The following is a 23,639-nucleotide window of genomic DNA, read 5'->3' as shown; positions in this document are numbered from 1 at the left end:
TCTCGGGTTCCCGGGCCGACATGGGCGCCGCCGCGTGGGCACCGCCACTGCGCGTGCCTTTCCTGCTGCTGCTTCTGCCGCTCCCGGGGATGCCCGCGGGCTCCTGGGACCCGGCCGGTTACCTGCTCTACTGCCCCTGCATGGGTAAGGCCTCCCGAGCCCTCTGCTCAAATGGAGAAACCGAGGCCGGGAGAGGAGAAGCAACTCCTCTGATGCGCCCAGAGACACCTTCACAGGTCCAGGAGGGAACCTCAGAGCGGGACAGGGCATGCTCTTCTCTCTGCCCTAGTTGCAAGGGCACAGGGGGGCCAACGTGTCCAACCTTCCATTTGACAGATGAGAAAACTGAGGCTGGGAGAGGTTATGTGACTTGCTAGAGGTCTAAGCTAGCCCAGGGTCCAGTAAATGGAGTTACTGGGGCAGGACTTGATGTCACTGACCCACGCTGGCTCCTGGTGATTTTTCATTCATTCAGCAAATATTTATGGGGCACCTATTCTGTGCCAGGCCCTGTTCTCTGTGCTGGGAATACCGCAGTGAATAAGATAAACTCCGCGTCCTTGTAGAGCCTTCATTTTAGTTGGGGAAGACAACCAATAGAGAATAAGTAGGCCAGGCGCGGTGGCTCACTTCTGTAATCCCAGTACTTTGAGAGACCGAGGCAGGATCACTTGAAGCCAGGAGCTCGAGATCAGCCTAGGCAACATAGTGAAAATCCAATCTCAAAAAAAGGGCGTGGTATCATGTGCCTGTAGTCCCAGCTACTTGGGAAGCTGAGGTGGGAGGATCTCTTGAACTGAGGAATTCGAGGCTGCAGTGAGCTCTGATCTTGCCACTACACTGCCAGCGTGGGTGACAGAGTGAGACCCTGTCTCGAAACAAGCAAACAAACCCAGTAAGGGATAAACATAAAACAATAAGTACATAGTTTCATAGAGGATGATGAATACTAAGGGGAAATAAAGAGAGCAGGGTAGGGAGAATCTAAGGCCCATGCCAGGTGCACAGTTGAAATGGGTGTGGTGGATCATCATTGTGGAAGTGGATGATCTTAAGGCCCCCAGTGGCTTCCAGACTCCTGACCATGGCTTTCAGGGCCCTGCATGAGGTAGCCTCCACTGGCCATCTCCACAACTCCCTTCTCTGCTGATCCTCCAGCTGCAGCCACACTTATCTCCTTTGCGTTCCTCACACATGCTCAGGTCTTCCAGTCTGCACTGCTGCAGGTGGCAGTCCCTATGCCTGGAACCCTCTCCTCCATTTCTGCCTGACCACTGTTTCCCATCCTTTAGATCTCAACCTAAATGTCACCAGAAAGGATTTCACTGACCTCTACCCAAGTAGTCTCATTACCCTATCACCAAACTTTTTCCATCTCTTTCTGGCGATTATCAACATTTTTCATGTATTTGTTATATGTTTAGTGTCTCCCCAGTGAACTGTGAGTGCCTTGGGGGCAGAGGCCTTGTCCTTCTTGTTCATTCCTGTATCCCAGCACCTAGCACAGAGTCTGGCACATTGTGGCCTCTCAGTCATATCTGTGAAATGAACAAACAGATGGCACGCTGGGATTAACAAAAGGAAGTACACAGGGTCCTTGCTTCTGAGGCATTCACAGGCTGAGGAATCAGCCAGTACAAAGGCCAGGAAGTGAATAAAGATATTTGAGGAAAATCGAAGAACTGAAGTAACTCAGAGCCAAAGTGGGAGGTAAAGGAGGAGAGTGAGTATGGCAGGGGATTGGTGAAAGGAGCCCAGTGAATGAGGCATTCGAGTTGCCCTTGCATGTGCAGGTGAATGGAGGTAAAGGTAGAAGGGCTCTTCTGGCTGAGGGACAGCAAGATCAGAGGCATTGGGTGGGGACGGGAATTGTAGAGCATGTTGGGGAAACAGCAAGAAGCCTGGAGTGGCAGAAGCAGTTGTTGCAGGACCTGAAGAGCCTTGGATATCAGACCCAAGAGTCCAGACTTGTTCTTATGCTGCCAGGTCCCCTAGTTCTCCTTGGTATCCCTGACTTTCTACCCCTGGCTCCACAACCTTTCTGAGCCCTGCATGCTCTATGCCCTCCATGCCCCAGGCCTCACCTCACCCACAATGTACCATTTCCAGGGCGCTTTGGGAACCAGGCCGATCACTTCTTGGGCTCTCTGGCATTTGCAAAGCTGCTAAACCGCACCTTGGCTGTCCCTCCTTGGATTGAGTACCAGCATCACAAGCCTCCCTTCACCAACGTGAGTACTTCCCCCTGACCTTGACCCTTCTCTGCCCTTCCTCGGTCTTGCTTACTTACACTTAACCCTCAAGTCCTCTGGGCTTTACCTCCCACTCCTCTGAGATTGCCCTACCTCCAGCCAGAACTGTCTTCACTGCAGTAACAATGCCTAACATTTATCCAGCACCTGTTGTGTGTGGCTGCATGAGAATTAGCTCATTTCACCCTCATCACTTGCCTGTGAGGAAACCGGGGTTTACAGAGGTTAGGTAACTTGCCCAAGATCACACAGCTTGTGAGTAGGAGAGCTGGAATTCAAAGCCTTCTTTGTCTGACTCCAGAGCCTGTGACTTGAACCTAAAGCCTCCATTTCCTTCCCTGATTGGTCCTCCCCTCTGTGCATTCCATTGGCCAAGGGTGGTAGATGCTCTTATCAATTTTAAAGGAGACATGCAGGCACAGGTTATTTAATAACATGTCCAAGGCCACAACCCAGGCAGTCTGGCTTCAGTGCCTCCCACCCCATCAAGGGGCTCCCTTGTCATGCGATGCTCACCGGCCCCCAGTTCCTTGCTTATTCTTTGTGTCTTCCAGTGACCCTGTGTCTTTGTTCATATTGTATCTCCCGGAGCCTGACAGTAGGAACTTAATTCATATTTGATGAATTGACTTAATAATTTTTCAGTAGACATCAGAAATAATACTTAGTGTGAACAAAACACTTAATTTCATTCTTACAACTTTTTCTCTGCATAGATTTTACTTTTTCCTTTGCATGCCAGTATTTACAGAGGTTGTAAGATGGAGTCTTTTTTTTTTTTTTTTTTGGGATGGAGTGTTGCTCTTGTTGCCCAGCATGGAGTGCAGTGGCGCGATCTCGGCTCACTGCAGCCTCCACCTCCCAGGTTCAAGCAATTCTCCAGCCTCAGCCTCCTGAGTAGCTGGGATTACAGGCATGTGCCACAGTGCCCGGCTAATTTTGTGTTTTTTGTAGAGACGGGGTTTCACTGTGTTGGTCAGGCTGGTCTCAAACTCCTGACCTCAGGTATTCCACCGGCTTCGGCGTCCCAAAGTACTGGGATTACAGGCGTGAGCCACCGCACCTAGCCTTTATGGAGGTTTTGAACAGCAGTCAAAAGCCTGAGTACCTGAGATCGTAGTCTGACTTGGGTTCTTACTAGTTACATGGCCTGGACAGGGTACTTTACCTCTTTGTGCCTCAGTTTCCTCATTTTAAAAATAAGCTGGTAATGATTCTTGTTACCGTCTTGTGGTAAGGACTGAATGAGTCAGTGACAGTAACACGCCTTCAGTGTTGTCATATGCCACCTCCCTCTTAGAAGCAACTGAGCTCATCAACGTACAGATCCTAGAGTCCTTAGTTAATAGAAACCATTGATGTTCTGATAGTTTCACACTCACTTTTTTTATTTAATTTTTTTAGATGGAGTCTCGCTCTGTTGCCAGGCTGGAGTGCAGTGGTGCGATCTCGGCTCACTTCAACCTCCGCCTCCCGGGTTCAAGCGATTCTCCTGCCTCAGCCTCCCGAGTAGCTGGGACTACAGGTGCACCACCACGCCCAGCTAATTTTTGTATTTTTAATAGAGACAGAGTTTCACCATGTTGGCCAGGATGGTCTCAATCTCTTGACCGCATGATCTGCCTGCCTTGGCCTCCCAAAGTACTGGGATTATAGGCGTGAGCCACTGCGCCTGGCCTCGTACTATTAGAGTGTAGACATTGCCCATCCATCTCCCTCTGGCTTGCTTGCCTCTGTCTCTGCCTTCTCAGCCAGTTGTCTTTCTGAATCCCCACTTCCTTGCTTTCTGTGGCTTACTTACCTGCCTCAACAAGGCTCTTCTTTGCCACTGTTAGCATTCTCACTGAGGTCACCAGTGACCTCCAAATTGACAGGGGTTATTTTCCAGTCTTTCTGTCACCTGACCTCCCAGTGGCACCTGACCCTGTGAGCCTCTCCTTCCTGAACTTCCCTATTCCAAGACACCACCTGTCCCTGCTACAATCTAACCTCTCAGCATTTTCCTCTTTACACTGTATCAGAGGCTCCTTTTTCTCCACCCACTGTTTAGATGTTAGTGTTTCTCCTCTTTCTGTTTGCTTATCAGCTATGTGACCTCAGATGTTATCAAGATTCTGTATGCTTGGGTTTCTTCATAAGTAAACTGGAGATGATTATATTCCTGCCTCTTAGGATTAAATGTGCAAATCTATGTAAGGTGATGAGTGCAGCACCTGGCACTGTGTCAGCATGCAGTAAATATTAGTTGCTATTATTACCATTACTTGCTTTGCTATAAATGTCTGTTGACTCCTGTGGCTTTTACTCTTCTCCATGTGCCTCCCAACTTTATCTCTGGCCCAGACTCAGAATCTCCCCCGATCACAGGCCTGTGTTTCTTTTTTCTTTTTATGTTTTTTGAGACAAGGTCTTACTGTTGCCCAGGCTGAAGTGCAGTGGCATGATCATCGCTCACTGCAGCCTCCTCCTCCTCTAGCAGTCTTCCCACCTCAGCCTCCAAGTAGCTGGGATTACAGGCACCCACCACCACACCCGACTAATTCTGTGATTTTTAGTAGGGACAAGGTCTCGCTATGTTTCCCAGGCTGGTCTCAAACTCCTGCGTCTAAGCAGTCCTCCTGCCTCAGCCTTCCAAAGTGCTAGGATTACAGATGTGAGCCACCACACCCTGCAGAAATTTTTTTGGTTTTGTTTGTTTGTTTTTCATTTTTGATAAAGAGTCTCGCTCTGTCACCCAGGCTGAAGTGCAGTGGCACAATCTTGGCTCATCCGCCTCCCGGGTTCAAGTGATTTTCGTGCCTCCACCCCTGAGTAGCTGGGACTACAGGCATGCGCCACTACACCCGGCTAACTTTTTATATTTTTAGTAAAGACGAAGTTTCACCATGTTGGCCAGGCTGGTCTCGAACTCCTGGCCTCAAGTAGTCTACCTGCCTTGGCCTTGCAAAGTGCTGGGATTACAGGAGTAAGCTACCACACCTGGCCAGAAATTTTTTTTTCTTTCTTCGAGATGGAGTTTTGCTCTTGTCACCCAAGCTGGAGTGCAGTAGCACGATCTTGGCTCACCGCAACCTCCACCTCCCGGATTCAACTGATTCTCCTGCCTCAGATCTCCCGAGTAGCTGAGATTACAAGCACCCACCACCACGCCTAGCTAATTTTTGTATTTTTAGTAGAGATGGGGTTTCACCATGTTGTCCAGGCTGGTCTCCATCTCCTGACCTCAGGTGATCCATCCGCCTCAGCCTCCCAAAGTACTGGGATTATAGGCGTGAGTGACTGCACCCAGCCAGAAATGTTTTAAAATCTAGAAAAATATGCCGAGTGCAGTGGGAGGCAGGCGAATCACTTGAGGTCAGAAGTTCAAGACCAGCCTGGCCAACATCGTGAAACCCTGTCTCTGCTAAAAATACAAAAGTTAGCTGGGTGTCACGGTGCCCGCCTGTAAACTCAGCTACTCAGGAGGATGAGGCAGAAGAATTGCTTTAACCCCGGAGGTGAAGTTTGCAGTGAGCCAAGATGGCGCCATTACACTGCAACCTGGGAGACAGAGCAAGACTCCATCTCAAAAAAAAAAAAATGTAGAAAAATATAAAGATGAGGCCGGGAGCAGGGGCTCACGCCTGTAATCCCAGCACTTTGGGAGGCCGAGGCGGACAGATCACGAGGTCAGGAGTTTGAGACCAACCTGGCCAACATGGTGAAACCCCATCTCTACTATAGATACAAAAAATGAGCCGGGCGTGGTGGTGTGCGCCTGTAGCCCCAACTATTCCGGAGGCTGAGGCAGGAGAATCGCTTGAACCTGGGAGGCAGAGGTTGCAGTGAGCCGAGATCACGCCATTGCACTCCAGCGTGGGTGATAGGTGAGACGCCATCTCAAAAAAAAAAAAAAAAAAGAGAAAAATACATAGATGAATACAACCACCAACCATGTACCCACCATTGGAAGTGATAATTGTTAACACTTTCTCATCTTTGTTTCATCTTCTCTTTTTGTTAATAAAAGAAATAAAGCGTTACAGATAAAGTTGGTAAACAATGAAGTCTCTTTTTGACTCCTGGGGCTAGTCCTGTTCCCTTAACAACTGTTGTGGATATAGTATATTTGGTGTGACTCCTTTGATGTTCCGTCCTATACTTTCATTGTGTCACTGAGCATCCTGGTACCGATCTCCAGGTCCAAAGTGCAAGAACTTCTGTACTTCTCTGGAGCAGATAGATAGAAGAGGAAAGTATATTAAAAAAACAAAAAAAAATTTTTTTTTGAAATGGAGTCTTACTCTGTGGCCCAGGCTAGAGTACAGTGGCACAGTCACATATCACTGAAGCCTCAACCTCTTAGATGCAAGAAATCCTTCCATCTCAGCCTCCCTAGTAGCTGGGACTACAGGTGTGCACCACCACACCCAGCTAATTTTTTAATTTTTTGTAGAGTCAGGGTCTCACTATGTTGTCTAGGCTGGTCTTGAACTCCTGACCTCAAGTGATCCTTCTGCCTCGGCCTCCCAGAGTGCTGAGATTACAGACATGAGCTACCACACCTGGCCAAAAGGAGCATTTTAAATTCTATTAGATACTCACTGATTGGATCCCAAAGTGGTTGCCCCAAAATGTAGACTTCTGCTACCAGCCGTGTACAAGAGTGCCCATTTCCCCACAATAGGCTTTTCAGTTTTTGCTAGTCTCATGAGTGAGAAGTAATTGATGCCTTGTTATAATTGTAATTTGCTTTTTCCTAATTACTAGTAAGGTTAGACATCTTCTGAGTATGTTGGCTATTTGGGTTTCCTTTGCTGTGAGTTGTTTACCCCTAACCTTTGCCTGTATTTTTCTCTTGGCATCATTTATCTTTTTTTGTTATAGATTAGCAGGTGTTTTTTAACACAGGGATGTTACTGTTTGTTCTTTAGTTTGCAGACTCTCCCCCTAACCTGTCTCTATCCTAACTTTGGCGTCTTTTGATGAAAACTTTTCATTGTCGTGTAGTCTGAACTGTCTTGATCTTGGAGTGTTTTTGTTTTTTTGAGACGAAGTGTTGCTCTGTCATCCAGGCTAGAGTGCAGTGGCATGATCTTGGCTCACTGCAAGCAACCTCTACCTCCCAGGTTCAAGTGGTTCTCCTGCCTCAGCCTCCCGAGTAGCTGGGACTACAGGTGCTCACTACCATGCCCAGCTAATTTTATTGTATTTTTAGTAGAGACAGGATTTCGCCGTGTTGGCCAGGCTGGTCTTGAACTGCTGACCTCAAGTGATCCGCCCGCCTTGTCCTCCTAAAGTGCTGGGTTTACAGGTGTGAGCCACTACGCCTGGCCTGGAGTGTATTGTTTTAATAAATGTCTGAAGTAGCCTCTAGGGCGCTGAGGTGGGACCTCTGCTCCTCCTTTTCCTGCAGCTCCATGTGTCCTACCAGAAGTACTTCAAGCTGGAGCCCCTCCAGGCTTACCATCGGGTCATCAGCTTGGAGGATTTCATGGAGAAGCTGGCACCCACCCACTGGCCCCCTGAGAAGCGGGTGGCATACTGCTTTGAGGTGGCAGCCCAGCGAAGCCCAGATAAGAAGACGTGCCCCATGAAGGTGGGTCCTGTGGGTTCGGGGTCCCTTTCTTCCTGTTCCATGTCCTCTAGGCCCCCAAGACTATGTCATGGCAAAATGCAGGGAAAAGACTTAGAGTAGAAAAACGGAGATTTAAGTCCTGTTTCTGGCATTTGTTAGTGGAGCAGCATCACCTCGGGCAGAAGACTTTGCTTCTCTGAGCCTTCATTTTTACCTACAAAATAGAGATGCCAGTCCCTGCTCTGTCTCACTCATAAAGTGTCTTGAGGGCCAGGTGAAAGAGTGCTTATAAACTGCAAAGTGTCACATCAGTACTAATAACTAATATTCACGTAGCACTTACTATATATGTCAGATACCATGCTAAGAGCTTTACGTGTATCAACTCATTTAATACTCACACTGTTCCATGAGGAGAATACTTATAATATCCCCACTTCATAGAGAGGACACTGAGGACGGCACAGAGAGGGTCAGTATCTTACTCAGGATCGCACAGCAAACAAGTGGTAGAGCTGGGATTCAGCCTTAGGTAATATGGCACCATTGTCTACCCACTTAACTTGAATACTTTCCTGCATCTCAGCAGGCAAATGAGAGGCTGTCATATCTTATTAGAAGAAATTTGTGCATTTCTGGCACTTTGGAAATAAGGCAACCCCTAAATATGTCTTTCAGTGTATGTTCTAAAGTCTTAGGAAAGTGGTTGGAAGAACCATGAAATTTGAGAAAGGAGACCTAGCTCACAGCCCCAGTAGTGCCCTTACTTGCTTGTAACCTTGGGTAAGTGTCTGACCCTCAGTGGGCCTTGGTTTCCATCTTGAAAATGAAGGCATTGGATTAGCCAATCTTGAATGTCTCTTGAAGCTCTAGTCCTTGGTTCAGGTCTGCTTCTCCCCAGACCGTCATCAGTGCTGCCGGGTCAGCAGGGTGTGACATGTGAACAGGAAAGACTTTCCTGCTGGAAACCAGAATTAAAGCCGAGGCATCTCCTCAGTCCCTGGCCCAGGAATTACAGAGTGACATTCCTCCTAGGCCATCCTGTGAGAGTGTTTTGGCCTGAGTCAAATCACCCAGGTTTCCCCACCTACTGGCCCCATCCCCAAATGGCTTTCCATCCCCCTCAGTAAGCTTTCCACCACTCTCTTTCTGCAGGAAGGAAACCCCTTTGGCCCATTCTGGGATCAGTTTCATGTGAGTTTCAACAAGTCTGAGCTTTTTACAGGCATTTCCTTCAGTGCTTCCTACAGAGAACAATGGAGCCAGAGGTACTTGGAGGGGGTAGGGTTGCTGGGTTTAGGGGAGGGGCATGGAGCTCGTGGGTATTCAGCACCTTCTGGCACTCTCCGGGTCTTCCCCACCCTGATGTATGAGACCAAAGGTGCCGGTGCTCTGTCTGTTGAACTTGGAATCCTGTGTGATCTGTTCCCATCTCCACGCCTGACACGGTGGAACGTTGACCTGCCATGAGGTTGAGAAAGAGTTTATCGGTTGATAAGGGATGTCATAAAAAGAACATTCTGCAGTCACATGAGTCTCAATTTCCTCCTCTAGGCGTGAGAATCACTCCTGTGTTACCTTACTCTTCACAAGGTGAAATTGGGAGCAGCTTCTAGAGAACATCTTCAGGTGCAGACCGAGAAATGATGTCATCTTGATAATTACTGGATGTGTTTATTAATTGCACTCCATTAGCCCCTGTTTAAAAAAAAATAGGTTAGCAGGGCATGGGCACAGGCTGTGAAACATTTATAGAGCGTCTGTCATGTCTGAGACATAATACCCAGAGGCCAGTGGTGATGTGTGAAAATGAGGATGACCGGCCCTGGTTTTCTAGGAGCTATGGTCTCACAATGACAATAATCAGCATAGTGTACTTGTCCTTAATGCTATAGCATGGCAGGAAAGATCGTGGACTTAGAAGGCAGATATTGGTTAGGAGGTGCAAGGAACATGCTAATTCATATGTGGTCAAAGCACTTGGCATTTAATAGGCCAAAGGTAAACAGATATAGAGAAATGAGTCTCACGCCTGTAATCCCAGCACTTTGGGAGGCCAAGGTGGGTGGATCACTTGAATCTAAGAGATCAAGGCTGCAGTGAGCCATGATGGTACCCCTGCACTGCAGCCCAGGTGACAGAGCAAGGCCCTGTCTCAACAAAACAAAACAAGCACAGGCCGAGGAGTGAGATAGTCCTGAGCCCTGAGCCAGCGCTGATGGTATCTGCTTCGTAGTGCATGAAGTGCATATTCCGCACTAAGCAGCCAGCTAGTGTTGGCTGTCAGTGTTATTGCTCACATGCTTTATTTTATTTAAGCCTTTGAGATAGTTCATGAAGTGGGTATTGTTATCAATTTCCATTTTATAGGCGAGGAAACTGAGCCCAGTGAAGTTAAATAACTTCCCAAGGTCATTGAGCTGTTGAGTGGACAGCTCGGGTCTGTTTGTAAATCTTTATTTTATTTTATTTTTATTTTTATGTATGTATGTATGTATGTATGTATTTATTGAGACAGAGTCTCCCTCTGTCGCCCAGGCTGGAGTGCAGTGGCGCGATCTGGGCTCACTGTAACCTCCACCTCCCGGGTTCATGCCATTCTCCTGCCTCAGCCTCCCGAGTAGCTGGGACTACAGGGCCCACCACCACACCTGGCTAATTTTTTTGTATTTTTAGTAGAAACGGGGTTTTGCCATGTTAGCCAGGATGATCTCAAATCTCCTGACCTCGTGATCCGCCCGCCTCAGCCTCCCAGAGTGCTGGGATTATGGGCGTGAGCCACCACACCCGGCCTGTAAATCTTTAATAAATAACAACAGCTAAGATTCATTTAGTGCCTTCTATGTGCCAGACAGTGTTCTAAGTCTTCACAGGTATTGACTCACTTACTCTTTCCCTGAGTCTGTGGGTTGTTACTGTCATCTATGCTTTACACTTAGAGAAATTGAAGCAGAAAGGAGTAAGGTCCCTTGCCCAAGGTCATGAAGCTTGAAGTTGCAGAGCTTGGTTTTGAACCCAGGAAGTCTGAATCCAAAGCACCAGTTATTTTATATATTTATATTTGAAACAGGGTCTTGCTCGTTTCCCAGGCTGGAGTACAGTAGTATGATCATAGCTCACCGTAACCTCAAATCCCTAGGTTCAAGCAATCCTCCCCACTCAGCCCCCCAAGTAACTGGGACTGCAGGCATGTGCCACCACGCCTGACTAATATTTTGTTTTGTTTTGTAGAGATAGGATCTTGCTATGTTGCCCAGACTGGTCTTAAACTCTTGGCCTCAAGTGATCCTCCCACCTCAGCCTCCCAAAGTGCTGGGATTACAAGCATGAGCTGCTGCGCCCAATCCCAAAGCACCTGTTCTTAATCACCATGGATTAAATAGCTGTGCCTTTAACAGCTGCCAGTTCCTTTCTGGGACTTGCCTTTGCACCTAGTTCATGCGCTACTGAGGATCCTCAGTCATGGCAGATTTAAATCTTCTTCATTGTTGATCCCAGATAACACACTCCCATTCGTCTGCCTGCATGGTTCTCCCCCATTCACCTCCGAATGAACTGGAGCTGTTGCCAGAGGCACACCTGCCCTCAAAAGATGGAGATGTGCCCATGTTGACAGTATGCCAGGGGGGAAAAAAGTGCCACCAACTCTAAAAGCAGCTCCAAAAGCAAATTCCAAAAAGCCAGAAAAAGCACACAATCCTAGTAGGAAGAGAAAGGACAATGGTGCATGGGGAGTGTTGTTGAAACACTTGTTTATTGCCCCATAGCTTTGTTTTAGTTCATTGAGTTGTAAGAATTACATGAGGGTTTGAGGAAGTTTGTGCCTTACAGCCAAGTTTTTGGGAAAGGAAAATTAGTAGGGAACATGAGTTCCCTGGAGGGAGTTTAACGGAGTTGACAGTCTCTGGACAACTGCCTGCCTGCCTTCAACATGTACTTAAGAAGCACTTCCTGAGCGTCAAGGGCTGGTTTGGATGCTGGGGATACAGGCCAGAATAAGGCAGATAAGGTCCCTGCCCCGATGGAACTCACAGTCTAACAGCGGAGATAGTGAATAAACTTTTACATAGGATAGTTCCAGAGTGACATGGTGCTTAGAAGGATGTTAAGCAGGTGGTATGTGATTGGCAGGGCTAAGACCAGAAGGATGAGACGGAGCCAGGTATGTCAGAGTTAGAGGGAAAGTAGTTCACAGCAGGAAGTCAAGAGCAAAGACCCTGAGGCAGGAATAAGCTTGGTATGGTGAGGGGGCAGAAAGAAGGCAATGTGGTACGCAGTGAGTGAGAGAATGGTAGGATGTTGCTGTCATCTGTTGCTGCATAATAAATCACTACAAAACTTAGTAGCATAACAATAGTTACTATTTCTCATGGGACTGTGGGTTAACTGGGCTTAGCTGGGCAATTCTTTTGGGTTTTCATTTTTCCGTTTTCTTTATGGAATCCCTGCTGTACAAAGTTTAAATTCAGGTTAAACATCTATTTCTTGGAATGAATAATCTTTATTCTGAGGCAATGAGTACCCTCAGATATGGTGGGAGATTTCTTTCTTTTTTCTTTTTCTTTTTTTTTCTTCGAGACAGGGTCTAACTCTGTTACCCAGGTTGGATTGTAGTGGCTCCATCACAGCTCACTGCAGCTTTGACCTCCCAGGCCCAAGAGCTCCTCCCACCTCAACTCCCCAAGTAGCTGGGACCACAGACACACACCCCCATACCCATCTAATTTTGTTTATTTTTTGTATAGACAGGGTTTTGTCATCTTGCCCAGGCGGGTCTTAAACTCCTGGCTTAAAGTGATCCTCCTGCCTCGACCTCCCAAAGTGCTGGATCACAGATGTGAGCCACTATGCCTGGCCTAGAGGTTTCTTTTTTAATGAAGAAGAAAAATTTACATGTAATTCATTACTTCTCCAAAAAAAATTAACATTTTGATGTGTATACTTGTGTCCCCCACACATTTATATGTATATATATTATATATACACATACATATCTACACATACTAGCTTAAAATGAAATCAGTGTGTGTGTGTGTATATATATGTATAAATATATATATAATCAAATAATAATTAACTTTTTCATTTTGGTTGGGCTCAGCGGCTCATGCCTGTAATCCCAACATTTTTGGAGGCCAAGGCAGGAGAATTGCTTGAGGCTAGCCTGGTCAATATAGCAAGACCTTGTCCCTGCAAAAGAAAAATTTAAAAATTTGCCAGGCATAGTGGCATGCACCTGTAGTCCCAGCTACTGTGGATGCTGAGGCAAGAGGATTGCTTGAGCCCAGGAGTTCAAGGCTGCATTGAGCCATGATTGTGCCACTGCATTCCAGCCTAGTTGACAGAGTGAGACCCTGTCTTAAAAAAGAAACACCCCGGCCAGGCGCGGTGACTCACACCTGTAATCCCGGCACTTTGGGAGGCCGAGGTGGGCGGATCACGAGATCAGGAGTTCGAGACCAACCTGACCAACATGGTGAAACCCCGTTTCTAAGTTAGCTGTGCATGGTGGCTCATGCCTGTAATCCCAGCTACTCAGGAGGCTGAGGCAGGAGAATTGCTTGAACCTGGGAGGCAGAGGTTGCAGTGAGCCGAGATCACACAACTGCAGTCCAGCCTGGACAACAGAGCGAGACTCCATCTGAAAGAAAAAAAAAAAGACACCCCTCCTTAATTAAAAAACTTGTCCTTTTGAGATGTAATTTGTATCAATATTTACCAGTTTGGTAAATATTGCTGGCAGGATCGATTCTAAACATTTAAAAACACAAGATTTCAAAAATTGTTACTGGTGTGTATATATGTATACTAGTGGAACTTTTTTTAACCATTTTTAAGTGTACACTTCAGTGACATTAAGTACATTCACATGTGCAAACATTACAACTATCCATCTCTAGAATTTTTTCATCTTCCCAAACAGATACTCTACCCGTTAAACTATAACTCCCATTTCCATGTCCCCGCAGCCCCTGGTAAATGCTTTTCTACTTTCTGTCTTTGAATTTCTCTAGGTATCTCACAGGTACTTAGGTATCTTATAGAAGTGGAATCATGCAATATGTATCTTTTTGTGTCTGACTTATTTCATGTGGCAAGATTCATCAGTGTTGTAGCCTGTATCAAAATTTTAGTCCTTTTAAGACTGACTAATAGTCCATTGTATGTATATACCACATTTGTGTATCTCTTCACCTATTGATAGACACTTGAGTTAGCTGGACAGTTCTTGCTTGTGGTCTTATGTGGCTGCAGTCAGCTGTCAGCTAGGGCTCAAGTTATCCTTCTTTTTTGGTAGAGATGGGGATCATGCTCTGTTGCCCAGGTTGGTCTTGATCTCTTGGCCTCAAGTAATTATCCTGCCTTGGCCTCCCAAAGTGCTGGGATTACTTCATGAGCCACCATGCCCATCCAGGGCTCAAGTTATCTAAAGGCTTGACCAAGGCTGGGCACAATGGCTTACACCTGTAATCGCAGCACTTTGGGAGACTGAGGCAGGTAGATCACTTGATCCCAGGAGTTCAAGACCAGCCTGGCCAACATGCCAAAACCCAGTCTCTACTAAAAATATAAAAAATTAGCTGGGTGTGGTGGCACACACCTGTAACCCCAGCTACTCAGGAGGCTGAGGCATGAGAATCGCTTGAACCTTGGAGGTCGAGGTTGCAGTGAGCTGAGATTGTGCCACTGCATCCCAGCCTGGGCAGCAGAGCAAAACTCTCTCAAAAAGAAAAAAAAGGCTAGACTGAGCTACATGTCCAGGAAGTCCCCCTCATGTCTGGTGGGTGATGCTGCTGTCATCTGGGAGCCAAGCTGGGCCACCAACAAGCATGTATACACATGACCTCTCCATATGGCTTGGGCTTCTTACAACATGGCGCCTGTGTTCTGAGAGGGGACATCCAGGGAGTGAGTGTCCCAAGAGACAGAAAATAGAAACTGCGGGCTCCCTAACAACTGAATCTGGAAACCGGCACAGTGTCACTTGTGTTGGGTGCTATTGGGAGGAGGCAGAGCCCACCTAATGGGAAGGGGTTCAAAGACTTGATGACCACTTTTAATCTGCCACACAGGAAAGGAGATCAGAAGGTGGGCAGGGGTCAAAACACTCAGGTTTGTAGGCCCTGTGAGGCAATCTGCTAAGAAGCCTGTGAATGATTAGTAGGGATGAATTTGAACGTCTACGAACATTTAACATTAAACATTTCTTAAGATACAGGATACTTCCTTGCTATGCAAATTTGTCCTTGGAGAGGAGAGAAGAATGGAATCAAAGAGTGAAGCTCTTCCCAGGCTTACTGTGCGATTAGGCAGCTGCTCCCCTTCTCTGACCTCAATGTCCTATCAATAAAATGAAGGGGATGGGCAAGATGAGTGGTTTTGAAGCTATCTTCAGAGTTTTCAAGAAGTGCTTGTCAGGCATGATGGCTCACACCTGTAATCTTAAGGGATTACAGGGAGGCCCAGGCAGGTGATCCCTTGAGCCCAGGAGTTCAAGACCAGCCTGGGCTCCATAGTGTCATCAAGAATCCAGCTGGGTGCAGTGGCTCACACCTGTAATCGCAGCACTTAGGGAGGCAGAGGCAGGCAGATCACTTGAGGTCAGGAGTTCAAAACTAGCCTGGCCAACATGGTGAAACCCCGTCTCTACCAAAAATACCCAAAAAAAAAAAAAATTAGCTGGGCGTGGTGGCACACGCCTGTAATCCCAGCTACTCAGGAAGCCAAGGTAGGAGAATCACTTAAACTTGGGAGGCGGAGGTTGCAGTGAGCTGAGTTCATGCCACTGCACTCTAGCTTGGGCGACAGAGTGAGACTTCACCTCAAAAAAAAAAAAAAATCAGGCTTCCATCTCTTTGTTCAGCCATCCAGCGTTAGTTTTTGTGTCACCTCATGGGCCAAGATGGCAGATGAAGCTCCAGCCATCACATCCCAACTGGAGGGACAAAAGTTGCAAAAGGGCATATCCTCCCTTTTTAAGAAGCTTTCCCAGAAGTTCATTATAACCCTTCTGCTTACATCTCATTGGCTAGTATTAGGGCACATGGGCCATACCTAGCTGCAAGAAGTACTTAGAAATGTCTGTCTTTCTTTCCCCCCTCGCCCCCCGGGATATGTTTGGCTGATAAGTGTCTTTATTTTAGGCTGCCATGTATGCAGCTGAAAACTGGGTTCTCGGGAAGGAGGATAAGAGGTGTTTCTTCTTTACCACATACTTTCTGAGGATCCTTCCAGCTCTGAGCCTGTGAATAGCCTGGCACAGCTCTAATTCAGCTGACACTTACTGCACATTGACTGTCGGAAGGCAATGGACCGTCATGCCAAACCATTCTCATGTATAATGGTCCAGGTATTTGAGCGCATGGCTTGTCATTCTCCCAGGCTGCTGCCGCCTCCCTGTGGGAACCAGAATGAGACTGGAAGAGTGAGAGGGAGCCAGCCATGCAGAGACCTGGAGGGAAAGACAGTCCTTCATGGCAGGGACATCCAGAACAAGGCCCTGCCTTGTTCATGTCCCTGGGTCTTCTGCACTCAATATGGGGTTCATCCACTCGTGGTCCCACAAATAGACCCTGGACACATAAATAGATGCTGTATACAGAGAAGTCCCAGTTTGTTGGAGAATCTCAGCAGCACAGGCATGGTGGTGAAGAACCCCAGAGGTTCACTGGGCCCAGCAGCAGGAAAGCCAGCCCACTTCAGCTGGATAGCATTAGGCAAAGAACCTGACCACGGGTGAGCAGTCACCGGGCAGGTGGAGCTGGTCAAGATTTTCTTTCCAGCCAAGATCCCTGTTTCCCCGGCTTTCTTTCCAGACAGCGCTGTCCTACCGCACCAAGAGTGAGTGAGCAGATCAGCCTTAGCCTCGCTGCTTGTTGGGTCTGAGCTAATGTTGTCCCACTGGGACAGCTCTTTGCTGGTCCAGATCCAGGTAGAGGGGACATACATTCCAAGTCTGGAATGCACCAAAGGTTGACTGCAGGTGCTTTCCAAGAGGTCGGAGGGTGGCTGGGGGGGCGCACACCCTGGATTTATCCCAATGTTCCAGCCCCTCTGGGAGATCTACTCTGGTTTTCCTTTGAAAATCCTTTGAGGTAGCATCTGAAAGATTAGCTGAAGACCTGGCCCTTAGTAGGTACTCAGGTAATATGAGTTCCTTCCTTTTCTAACCCCTGACAGCCTGATCTGGTCTTTCTGGTGAGGTCCCCAAATCTTTCTCATTTATTCTAAAAAATTTATCATGCCTACCATGGGATAAGGCCTGTGCTGGGGCTGGGAATCAGATTAAGCCACAGACTCAGCTCATTGTCAGGGGTGGAGGAGATGGGAGTGAGGGGAAGTAGTTAAGAATGTAGGATCTGGAGCACACTGCCCGGATTTAAATCCTGGCTCCACCAATTCCTGGCTGTGCAACCTTGGGCATGTTACATAACCTCTGTACCTCAGTTTCCTTATCTGTAAAATGAGAATGACAGTACACTTCCCTCCCAGAGCTCTTGTGAAAATCAAATGACTTAATATACATCAGCAATCGGAGCATTGCCTGTCACATAATGAGGCCCAATAAACAATTCACAGTTATGTATATAAACAAAACTGGAGTCTAGGCCAGGCATGGTGGCTCACGCCTGTAATCCTAGCACTTTTGGAGGCTGAGGCGGGTGGATCATCTGAGATCAGGAGTTCGAGACCAGCCCAGGCAACATGGTGAAAACTCATCTCTACTAAAAATACAAAAATTAGCCGGGCATGGTGACACGTGCCTGTAATCCCAGCTACTCAGGAGGCTGAGGTAAGAGAATCACTTCAACCAGGGAGGCGGAGGTTGCAGTGAGCCGAGATCACACCACTGCACTCCATCGTGGGAGATAGAGCGAGACTCCATCTCAAAAAAAAAAAAAAAGAAAACTGGAGTCTAGCAAGACAAGTGTCACCCAGCTGGACCATCAAGGAACACTTTCTTGTCACTGGTCCAAGGCCTGTGTAAGTGACACAGGCCTTGGATAGTGTATGTGGGAGCAATGGCAAACAGGCTGCTCAGGTCCCCAGCCTCACCAGCTGACAGTTCCATGGGCAGGGAAGATGGCTGCGGGGCATATCATTGTGCAGAAGGCAGCAAGAGAAGTGGGACAGGAAACCCTCCCTAAGGAGGTGAGGCTTGGGAGTTCTGACTGACCTTGGAGGTGTGGAAGGTGTTTGCTGAGCAAGCGGTCTGTGTTGGGTGTGGAGAATGAGTGGCATGTCTGTCAGAGCATTGTTGTGTGAGGGAAAGATTGGAACGACCTCACTGTCCAGCAAGAGAAAAATAGGTAGGTAAATTGCAGTTTATTTGTACAAAATGGAAAGCTTTTAGAGAAGCCAGTACAACCACATGATCCACATGATCAACATGGCCAAGTCTCTGAAACATAAAGTTGAATTTTTAAAAAGTTTATTAGATTTGTATGTAACCTTTAACTAGGTTATATGCAATGTGATGATGATGATGATGAGAGCTAGCATTCTCTGAGAGCTTTCTGTGTGCCAAGGTACTGTTCTAAGTGCTTTGCTTTAATACATTAATCTTCTCAGCCCTATAAATGAATATATTAGCTTGACTGTACTAATCATTTAACTACATACACGTATATCAAAATATCATATTGTATATCTTAAATATATACAACTTTTTTATTTTTTGTTTATTATTATTTTTTTGAGACAGAGTCTCACTCTGTCACCCAGGCTGGAGTGCAGTGGCGCGATCTCGGCTCACTGCAAGCTCCGCCTCCTGGGTTCGCTATTCTCCTGCCTCAGCCTCCCAAGTAGCTGGGATTACAGGTGCCCGCCACCACGCCTGGCTAATTTTTTATATTTTTAGTAGAGGTGGGGTTTCACTGTGTTAGCCAGGATGGTCTCGATCTCCCAGCCTCGTGATCGGCCCATCTTGGCCTCCCAAAGTGCTGGGATTACAGGCATGAGCCACCACGCCTAGCCAACTTTTTTTTATTTTTTTGAGACAAGGTCTCACCCTGTCACCCTGGCTGGAGTTCAGTGGCACAATCATGGCTCACTGCAGCCTCAACCTTCCTGGTAGCTGAGACCACGGGCACACACCACAACACTCGGCTAATTTTTTGATTTTTTTGGATAGATGGCATGTTGCCCAGGCTGGTCTTGAACTCCTGGACTCAAGTGATCTGCCCACCTCAGCCTCCCAGAGTGCTGGGATTACAGGAGTGGCCACTACACCCAACCACAATTAAAAAAAAAAACAGCTTTATGATGTGGGAACTGTTATCTGTTATCTCTATTATATGGATGAGGAACTAAGGCACAGAGTGGTGAAGTCACCTGCCCAAGTTAGCTAGTGGCATAGTCAACGTTGGAACAAAGCATTCTGGCTTAATCTACATTCTTCATCATTTCAGTCCATAGAAAGCACTCAGAAGAACCCTCCCCTCCTTTCTGATGCCTCTAGTAAAAGTGTAAGCATACATTAAAACACATTACCCTCTGGGAAGGAGGATGGCAGGATGAGCTTGTATTTAGGTGTGTGTATGTTTTGTTTTGTTTTGTTTTGTTTTTTTAAGCCTGAAACAAAGCAAAGTTAGTATCTACTGATTTGGGTCATGGGTATATAAATTATTAAATTATTTTCTGTATTTGCCTGAATGGTTTGAAATATTTCATAATTCTTACTTGAAATTTTCATTAAGGTCATTGTACATTTATATACAGTTGTAAGAAATAAGACAGCAACCTCCCATGTAGCCTTTACCCAATTTCCCCCAATGGTAACATTTTGCAAAACTATAGTACAGTATCACAACCAGGATATTGACGTTGATACAATTCACCCATCTTACTCAGTTTTCTTGTACTTACTTCTGAGTGAGCGCATGCCTCTGTGTGTGTGTGTGTGTGTGTATGTGTATATATTTGGTTCTGTGCAATTTTATTGTGTGTGGGTTTATGTATCCACTACCATAGTTAAGACACTGAACGGTTCCATTATCACAAGGATCCTTGTGTTGCCAGTTTATAACCACACCCACCTCCCTAAACATATACACCCCATTCCTAACCTCTGCCAACCAGTAATCTCTTCTCCATTTCTGTTCTCTTCTCCATGTTATCATTTTAAAATGTTTATATAAATGGAACCATGCAATACATAACTTTTGAGATTGCCTACCCTCCCTGACCCAAGGATCATTCCCTTGACATCATCCAAATTGTTACCTGTATTGATAGTGTGTTCCTTATTTTGGTGGGGTTCATATTCCATGATACAGGTGTACTGCGGTGTGTTTAGCCATTTACTTGTTGAGTGACATCTGGGTTGTTTCCAGTTGGGGACTATTTTGTGAATAAAGCTGCAAGGGACATTGGTGTATAGGCTTGTGTGAACGTAAGTTTTCATTTTTCTTGGATAAATGCCTAAGAGTACAATTGCTGGGTCATGAGGTAACTGCATACCTAACTGCCAAACTGTTTTCCAGAATGGCTGTTCCCATTTCATACTTTTAAGGAAAGGATTTTGGCTGGCGGAAGGCACTTCCCCACTCCAGCTGGAGAGAAGTATACAGAGATCTAGAACTTGAAAGTGCATTGTGAACATGGAACAGCAAGGTGTTTCATGTTGCTGAGACGTAGTCTGGGTTTAGCTGAAGAGGGAACACAGGTTTGCTCCTCATTTGTTCAGTCAAGAAATATTGACCAGGTGCGGTGGCCCACACCTGTAATCCCAACACTGGGAGGCCTAAGTAGGCAGATCTCTTGAATCCAGGAGTTCGAGACCAACCTGGGCAACATTATGAAACACCATCTCTATAAAAAAATATAAAAAATTAGCTGGGCCTGGTGGCACGTACCTGTAGTCCCAGCTACTCAGGAGGCTGAGGTGGGAGGGTCTTTTCTGGAGCCTGTAGCGGAGGTTGCAGTGAGCCACTACATTCCAGTGTGGGTGACAGCAAGACCCTGTCTCAAAAAAGAAAAATAAAAGAAAAATATTTACCGAGCTCTTGGGTATGCCAGACACTATTCTGCGCACACTGTAACCACTGCCTTCCCACAGCAGAAACAGATGTGAAATAATTATGAGGTGTACTGTGTATGAAGGAGGAAGCAGGGGCTTGGGAGGGTGTGATAGGGGCACCTGCAGACCTCTGCTCCCTTCCATAGCGCAGGGACCCTTCCTGTCTTGTTTTCCCCCAGGCCCCAATACATAGTAGGCAATCAATAAATGTTTTTTAAATGTTGAATGAACGATTCAAATCCAGTGTACATAGTCCCTGTGAGTGTGACCTGGCTGTTGCTTCTGTAAGCAGCTGCACGTCCCAGTCCCGCCGTGTAGGTAAAAGGGCAAAGGCTTGGTCCAGACACCCCACCCTGGAGTGAATTACCGCACCACAGATTGGAAGCCAGCGTGACATATAAAAGGTTGGAATGCTCTACTGTAAAGTTTTAATTGTTAAACAAGCAAAGAGGGTTGTAAATTCCCTGTGGCGGGACAGTATTGCATATTGTGCCTGTTGCCGCCGCCACCAAGGTTCCTTATCAGCCCGTTGGTATTTCACAACCTCTCGTGCTTCTTGCATGTTACAGGGGCCCCTCCGCAGGGTCTCTGGGGCATGGTGCAACACCATCCTTTTTTCCGTGGGGGTGGCAGCCAGGCTCTCTGTGCGTCCTCTGACTTCCCTCATTCCATCTCCTGTCTAGATTTTCTCCAAAGGAACATCCGGTGCTTGCCCTTCCAGGAGCCCCGGCCCAGTTCCCTGTCCTGGAGGAACACAGACCACTGCAGAAGTACATGGTATGGTCAGACGAAATGGTGAGGACGGGAGAAGCCCAGATTCACGCCCACCTTGTCCGGCCCTATGTGGGCATTCATCTACGTATTGGCTCTGACTGGGTAACTTCCCCCTTCCTCTCTCACTAGCTAACTTGGATGTGTCCCTGAGCAGGGCCCGGGCCCCGGCCTGTAGGGATTGGCCCTGCGTCCCAGCCAGAGCAGAGAGCTCTTGCTTGGCCTGGTTCGTGGGATTGTGTCCCATCATCCCACTGCAGTACACATCAAAATGTAACTCTGGAGTGCCTGCCGGCCAGCTTTCACTGTAGCAGCTGCTGTTTTATCCTCATTTTACAGATAGGTAAACTGAGAAATCACGCCAGACCCCAGGTCAGGCAGCAAGCCATAAAGAGGCCACAGTCCAGGAGTCCCCTGTCCTAGCTCAGTGTCTGGCTAGTAGACTCCGTATTCAAAAACAAACTATGGAGATGAGGCATGGCTCCCAAGAAATGAAGATGTCATCCTTCCAGAATTTGGAGGCTGTTTAAATGTGCAGAGTCCTCGTATTCCAATGAGGTTTTCACCTCTGTGTGAAAATAACAGAATCAGTGTAGACTGTTGCCTTAATTGACTTAAGAAGATACGTAGATATGTTAGAAATGCTCATTGCAGAAAACTTGAAAAATACTAAAATTAAAATTAACTCCTAGCCGATTGATGAGGTAATCTTACATTTACCCACTAAACTCTCCCCTTTCCCCCCACCCCCACAAAGAAAGGGAGCCAGACCCAGGATATTCTATGAGTGGCTCCAACCAAACATTCAAGGAATAGTAATTCCCATCTATACTTTCCTTCAACATGAAGAGATATAAGATGCTATTTTTTATAAAGCTAGCATAACACTAATACCAAACTCAGATAAGGTCAGCTCAGAAAATTATAGCCTATTCTCGCTTATGAACACAAATGCATAGATCCTAAGTGAAATACTAACAGGTCAAACCCAATAACATATTAGCACACAACACAAACATGTAAAATCTATCACAAGAATGTAATGAAATTTACTATATTAACACCCAAAGAAGAAAAATCGTATGATCATCTCAATAGAGGCCAAGAAAGCATTTGATAAAAGTCACCACCTGTTCATGATAAAAACGCATAACCAACCAGAAATAGAATGGACCCACCTTACCTTGATAAAGGCTATCTCTTGTAACCATAGCAGATGGCATACCTCCTGGGGAGCTATTGGAAGTGTTCCCACTGTAGTTGGGAATCAGATAAGGCTGCCTGTTAGCACTGCCACTGTTCAGAATTCAGTGAATGTCCCAGATAATGCAGTAAGACCAAGCAAAGTAATTTTTGTTTCAAAAAGCCAATATCCCACCACCCAGAAATAACCACTGTTAACTCTTGGTGCATTTCCTCCCTCAGTGCTTTTTTTGAGACAGGGTCTCCAGACTCTGTCACCGAGGCTGGAGTGCAGTGGCAAAATCACAGTTCACTGCAGCTTCCACCTTCTGGGCTCACCTGGTCCTCCCACCTCAGCCTCCTGGGTAGCTAGGACCTCAGGCACACGTCACCACACCTGGCTAATTTTTGTATTTTTTGTAGAGATGGGGTTTTGCCATGTTGCCCAGGCTGGTCTCCAACTCCTGAGCTCAAGCCATCAGCCTAACTCTAGGCCTCCCAAGGTGCTGGGATTACAGGTGCGAGGCACTGCACCTGGTCCTCAATGTTTTCTTTAAAGATGTAGTTAGGGGCAGGGCACAGTGGCTCACGCCTGTAATCCCAGCACTTTGGGAGGCCGAGGTGGGCGGATCACGAGGTCAGGAGATAGAGACCATCCTGGCTAACACGGTGAAACCCTGTCTCTACTAGAAATACAAAAAAATTAGCCAGGCATGGTGGCAGGCGCCTGTAGTCCCAGATACTCGGGAGGCTGAAGCAGGAGAATGTCATGAACCCAGGAGGCAGAGCTTGCAGTGAGCCGAGATCACACCACTGCACTCCAGCCTGGGTGACAGAGCGAGACTCTGTCTCAAAA

The 23,639-nt window shown here is 46.8% G+C and overlaps 1 protein-coding gene across 1 annotated transcript in view; it reads left to right on the top strand.

Moving 5' to 3' along the window:
- Positions 1-7: 7 nt before the first annotated feature.
- The window catches only part of POFUT1 (protein O-fucosyltransferase 1), a 31,897-nt gene continuing 8,265 nt past the window's right edge, over positions 8-23,639 (top strand). Inside the window, exons 1-5 of the mRNA XM_011979778.1 lie at positions 8-144; positions 2,110-2,231; positions 7,648-7,830; positions 8,965-9,077; positions 21,514-21,706. Of these exons, the coding sequence (XP_011835168.1) occupies positions 21-144; positions 2,110-2,231; positions 7,648-7,830; positions 8,965-9,077; positions 21,514-21,706 (735 nt within the window). The 5' untranslated portion in view covers positions 8-20. The remainder of the gene's footprint in view (positions 145-2,109; positions 2,232-7,647; positions 7,831-8,964; positions 9,078-21,513; positions 21,707-23,639) is intronic.

Source organism: Mandrillus leucophaeus, unplaced genomic scaffold (assembly GCF_000951045.1).
Source record: "Mandrillus leucophaeus isolate KB7577 unplaced genomic scaffold, Mleu.le_1.0 Scaffold206, whole genome shotgun sequence".
In the NCBI taxonomy this organism is placed as follows: Eukaryota; Metazoa; Chordata; class Mammalia; order Primates; family Cercopithecidae; genus Mandrillus; species Mandrillus leucophaeus.
The sequence above is the reverse complement of the archived record's forward strand: the minus strand, read 5'-3'. Positions and strand labels throughout refer to the sequence as shown.